Raw genomic sequence first — 5,862 nt, 5'->3', positions numbered from 1 at the left:
TCTGACTTCCATAAGCTCATATTCTGACCATGGTCAACGGCTTTCAGATTTCCACAATTTACAGCCGGTACTTGTAGCCTAGTTGTAATGGTCTACAGTGAGTTGCAATTTACAAGGTGGTTTGAGGGACAGATTTAAATTAGGGACAAATGTTAAATTAGGTAAGTTAATAAATTAAGTTTGATGTTACAGATACTTGACCTTAATTATAGCCAATCTGATTCCTCTGAGAATTTTTCCAGTCATGTATAGTTCTGATGAGACTGTCTACTAAGATGCCAAGGGTCAGAAATGCAACCCCAGTTAAGCCACTTGGGATAATGCTCAAAAGACATTAATATTTTGCCTCAGTTCCTCCACTGCTGTGAAAACTGCCTTGGTTTCTTCATCTTACAATCCTAGTCCTTTTCTTTCTGCCTGTGAAGCACTCAATTATCCTCCAATAAATATCCCCTTTGCTTTAGTTAGTTCAAGTCCGTCTCTTACAATCAAAAAATTCAAAACTTAAACAGGTAGGAATTGGGGCAGCTCTGTAACCTTGGCAGGAGTCCATGAACTTTTTCCAAAGCTTAGCATTATCTCGGTTATCATTTTATTCAGATTCTCTAAAAAGCAATGATGGCTCCACTTAGCCTATTATGTGTCCAGCCCTTTTCAATAGTGCTTAGGGAAATTCTTTCATGACTCATGTGCAAAAGCAGCCAAACTGTAACTTGTTTTCTCCAGATTGGAGTAAGCTAAAGTGACTAATGTACAATTAGAAAATACTAAGCGAAGCTCCTGAAAGTTATTATTACTTGATCCTAATACACGTCCTAGAACTTAACCCTTGACAGATTGACATGACTTCATACAGGTTAACACAACCACAGGTAGACACAATGCAGTAGAGTAAAACACATCTTCTCCTTACAGGAAACACACAAAAAGCCCCAAGAATTTTAACTGTAGTGTGCTCCAGATTATGGGCATGCCATATGGTTGTATGCAGGCAGACACACCCCCACACCCACAAACCGAGCATGTTAGCTTCCTGTATCAAAAAATCTTGCTTTAGCCCCTCTATCCCCCCCCTTGCATCAAATGTACCTTGTAACACTCTTCCTGGTTCCCCACACCATAACTCACTCTTCTGTCACAAGCAGTTTCCCTCTTGATTCCACCCGAAGGGAGATATGCTGGAGATACAGCACCACTACCTCCAAACTTGACACTCTCTCTCCAATATCCACACCATTATTGAGTGTTGTGAGGCCAAACTGACCTAACTTGTTGAGGGGATAACCACTATATCCTTCCACAGGTGAGAAAACTGAAGAAAGACTAAACATGTCCAAAGGTCACTAGCTAGAAACTTAAATCCCTACTATTGACTCTAGAACCCATCTTTTTAACCACTATGATACACTTTCTTGTTTTTGTCTTTTCTGATTTTGTTGTTTCCAAATAAATTTTGGGAATGTGCTCGAGTTCAGGTAAAGAAAAATTAGATTAAGACTGAAATTGCCTTATATAGAGAATTACCTTGGAACACTTTTACCACATAGTTTTCCAAACCAGAGCTGACTGTAGCGTGACATTCACTTGACCCCTGACTCATTTTGACTCCTGTATCCCAAAACATATGATCAATGTTTCCCTTCCCTGTTGTTGAATTTTGGCCCATAGTACTATCAACAAAATGGCTTTTGGTTTTTCAGAGGAAGATAGTTAACATGAATCACAGCTTTCCTCCCAAAATTCGTTCTCAGCCCAGTTTTGGGTTCCAAAATTATCTCTAGTACTCATCTCTTACTGATAATCCTTTAAAACAAAGCTCAAGTATCCCCAGCTCTCACCTCCACACTCAAAACAAAACATGCACTTAGCTGTGTTCATGTTTCTGGCAACCTGTATACATGAACAATATTTAGGGTACAATCAGATGGCCTGTAAACGTAGAATCTAGTGAGGAACACAAGCATTAGTCTTTATATCCTGATGCAAAGTCAATTAAACAACTTAAAAGGCTCAGAAAACTGCTATAGAAACAAGCTAGAGGGTGAGGAAGCAGATTAAGGGACACACTCCTGAGCTCATAAAACACAAGGCAGAGTATAGTGATAAAGCAAGCATCAGGAGTCAAAAGCCTAAATTCCAGCCCTACCCCCACCAGCTGCCTCCTATAGTCTTGGAAAAGTCACTTTTAAGCTACAAAAATATTTACTATTTCAACAGCCTTCTAGTTGGTCTCTATCTCCAACTATCATCAAAAAAAAAAAAAAAGAAAGAAACCCACAAATGTATCCAGGATTATCAGCTCTGGAGTCAAGAATGCATGACTGTTGAAATACCAGCTTCATGATTCACAAGTCATATAACTTTGTCATGTGTAAATGAAGTTATTATCTACACTTCATTAATTTGTCATATTAAATGATACTCCTTGCTTAGAATACCCAGACACGACGTAAAATGTTACCTCACCACTTACAAAATTCTAATTCTCTACTACGTACTTAATCACACCCAAATTCCAAGCCAAGTTAACACAAAAGCCTTCAGTTATAAGACTCCAAATTAGAAATCCCAGCTTCCACCATATACTCCATTCCACTATCACGCACTGCTCAGCAAACTGAAGCAGAACAGGTTAACCATACACCTACCCAGGCAGTTTGGTGGAACTGGCGCCTCTTAACCACAGCCAAAGAAGCCTTATTCACCTTCCTATGCTAATCCAAAATCCCATTCCTGAAGGCCCGTGTCAAACATTTCAAACAAGGGCAAGGTATGATCAGACAAAACACCACAAGTTAACAGGCAGTATATGTCATCTTAACCTTTAAAATACTAAAAAATATGTATTAACTGTGATTTAAAAGTTGCATTTTTGGGACCAATCTACCTCAAAGAAGTCTATCAAGAACAGACCCAGGCTCATAATCTTATGTCATGCATCATTTGACTACCGAAAAAAAAGCAACTGGATTACAACCCACCTCAGCATACTTTCCCCAAGAAAAATTTAAAGGATTTTAATTAAGTCCTTATTTTAGAAAGCAAAAATAATGCAATGCAAATAAGAATGTCTAACCAATAAAATTAACAAGCCAAAGTAATTTTGTTACATAAATTAACCCATTTATTATAGGCTAGCAACATTATCAAATGGTGGTGCTTCTACTGGTCCTTCAATTCCTTCAGTCTTCTGATGGCAGACTTTACTGTGACAGCAGAAGTGGTGCTGTAAAGAAAAACAAATTTGGTTCCAAAACTAGTTAACATGCAGAATGGCAAATGAGAATATGCCTCATTTTTACATTACAATCCTAACGATGACATCTACTGGCAATCCCATACATCTGACTTCTCACAGACAGTAGAGCATGAAATTAACAGGAAGGAAAGATTGGGAGAGGCTGACTAAACTCATTAAAAAGGAACGGACAGAATGTCAGAAGTAACTAAAATTACAAGATGGTACAATGAGAGATAGCAAGAAAACAATGTCTAAGGCGGCAAAGCTGACTAAAGCACACTGTGGAAGTGACAAAACAATGTTTTACTACAACACTCAGGCACTGTACCTGAAAAACATAACCACTCCATCTCATGTGGTAGATCAAAGCTAATTCATTTATCCATCACAAACAAGAGCACTCTCCATTTTCCCTTTTGTCCACACAGAACCCCAACAAGGTGCTTATATATATATATATATGTCCACATTATCAACATTTTCCAGTATTTTACACTGTTTCAACTTTAACAAAAACCAAAAATTTCAATACACTAGCCAAATCATTTTACTATGTGACTAATGTACTGGACAGCATGAGTTTACAAACTGGTTAAAGGGAAACCATGTCAGCCTTCAGGTTCAGCAATTAATCTCCTAGAGGCCTTCAAGGATGGCTTGAATTTCCAGAATTGGATAAAGTCCAATATAATCAATAACCAACACAGTAGGTACGTCTGCAATTATCACTTGGCCATTGTGAGTCACAAAGCTGAAGAAGCACAACCAATACTGTTTAGAATAGCAAAGGTGTGTTGGCCAGATGGCCTCATATGTACAGCAATAAGCTGACTTCTTAATTTTTACAAAAACAGCCTGCCATACAAGCGATGTTCATTAGTCAGCCCAACTAGCAGATCTGTTAAAATTAGCCCATCCAGCGATAGACCTGAATTTTGACATGGCCCACACACTTTCAAACACCTAAAAGAAATGGACTCACTTGTAGGTCCAGGCACCACCAGCTACTGTTTTCATGCAGGAACCACAGTGCCAAATGCCCACAGCTCTTCTCTTCATCTTGGTCTGTAAAAGATAATCGATTTTTCCTATGACCAAAGAAAAGCCTTTTATATTACAAACATCCAGGAGTCTAATAACACAAGGAAACCAGAACTGGTGTACTTTGTGAGGTTATTTATATATATATATATATATATATATATTCTAATTTCAGGGTCTCTGGTGCAAAATTTGCATTCACCATGGTGACAGAGCCAAGGACGTGAATGACCCGCCCTCTTCCCCCCACCTCCAAAAACAGTATTTCTACACACAGTGAACAAAAATCTCTAGCAACACCAGCAGACAAAAGTTGACAAAACCATGTTCCACAAGGAGGTTTGACTTAGGCTGGGGCTGTCAAATAATTTTTCCTCCTTTAGCTCCCAAATGGTTTTCTTTAAAGGAAAAGTGTTTGACAAAACCCGAAGATATAAACACTCTTATCTCAGAACGAGTCACCAACGGTGTGCGCAGCGAACTGCTCAACAACTTAGAACCAGCAAACTATTTATAAACTTCCTTCAGGAGAGGACCCGTTTCGGAAGGAAACCATCCCGTCCTCAGACCATCTTACTTTGCCACAGAAAGAGCAGGTATACTTGGCGTGCTGGCTGATTTCAATTTTCTTCACCATTTTCCTGAGGGAGGCACCATAACGGGTCCCGTATTTGCCCACGATTCCGACCTTCTTGGTGCGTTTCGCCTGTTAAGAACGAGTTAAGACAGAAAACAGAAATATTAGAACCCAGGAACGGGGACTTCGCCACTCCATCAAGTTCCGGCGCCTCCACACGCCATTCTTCCATCTGCCCACCTAGCTCTCCCCCTCCCACCCCATCCCCGTAAACCCAGGGCCCACGGTGGGCCCGGGGGCACCCGGTGAACTCAGACTAGACGCGCCAGCCCCCGCCAAACCGCTCCAATCTGCGTCCCAGAGGACAGGCGAGGGTACGCAGGCCAGGGCCACGGGACAGAGCGGGCGAGCAGAGGCAAATTAGGGCAAAGAAACCAAAAAAAGGGGGCAGATGCAAGCGGATAGACGTTTAGGCCTCATCCTGACCAACACTCACCATGTTAACGCAACCTAGACCCGAGCCCAAGAGGAAGATGGGAAGTGCGCAGGCGCGGTTTTAGGCCGACAACAGGAAGTGGTGGATGGGAGGCCCATATAGGAACTGAACTCTATGGTCTGGAGGTTTTCTCGCTCCAGTGCCTTCAGGGTAGTTTGGCGAGAGGCGTCTCCGACAGGTTTACAGTCATTTAGAAATTGTAGCGACAAACTGTAGCAGAAGCTCTTTCACACATCGACATTATCGTACATATATCTCACGATGTCCTGCAAAGGAGGTAAGATTTCCTCCATTTATAGACAAGATTCAGATTTTTAAGTAATTTGCTCACTCATTGGCACTTAAAGAGAAGTGCTTAAAATATGATTTCAGATCTCACTGCTTTCTACATTATGCCTTCTAAAAGCGGCAGGCCCTGTGGTTGTGGGTAGTGGGGATATTTAAACTGAGTTTTGTCTTTATATATTTCTGCATTTTCTAATTATTTCTTAAAATGAGTATGTATTT

The 5,862-nt window shown here is 40.6% G+C and overlaps 1 protein-coding gene across 1 annotated transcript; it reads right to left on the bottom strand.

Annotated features, from left to right (window-relative positions):
* Positions 1-3,101: 3,101 nt before the first annotated feature.
* On the bottom strand, positions 3,102-5,430 carry RPL37A (ribosomal protein L37a). Its single transcript, XM_043444774.1, has 4 exons — positions 5,356-5,430; positions 4,860-4,988; positions 4,224-4,306; positions 3,102-3,226 (listed from the first exon to the last, which is right to left on the bottom strand). The coding sequence occupies exons 1-4, from the start codon at positions 5,356-5,358 to the stop codon at positions 3,163-3,165; spliced, it is 279 nt and encodes a 92-aa protein (XP_043300709.1). The 5' UTR covers positions 5,359-5,430; the 3' UTR covers positions 3,102-3,162.
* Between the last annotated feature and the right edge of the window lie 432 nt (positions 5,431-5,862).

This window comes from Cervus canadensis, chromosome 24, assembly GCF_019320065.1.
Source record: "Cervus canadensis isolate Bull #8, Minnesota chromosome 24, ASM1932006v1, whole genome shotgun sequence".
NCBI lineage: Eukaryota > Metazoa > Chordata > Mammalia > Artiodactyla > Cervidae > Cervus > Cervus canadensis.
This window is presented reverse-complemented; position numbering and strand designations above follow the sequence as displayed.

Bases quoted from the DNA above. Each gene is read 5' to 3' on its own strand.
- RPL37A (XM_043444774.1), bottom strand. The intron at 4,307-4,859 runs GTAAGATGGTCT...TATCTTTTACAG, and splicing joins CCTGCTCTTTCTGTGGCAAA to ACCAAGATGAAGAGAAGAGC. The intron at 3,227-4,223 runs GTGAGTCCATTT...TTTTCTTTACAG, and splicing joins GGTGGTGCCTGGACCTACAA to CACCACTTCTGCTGTCACAG.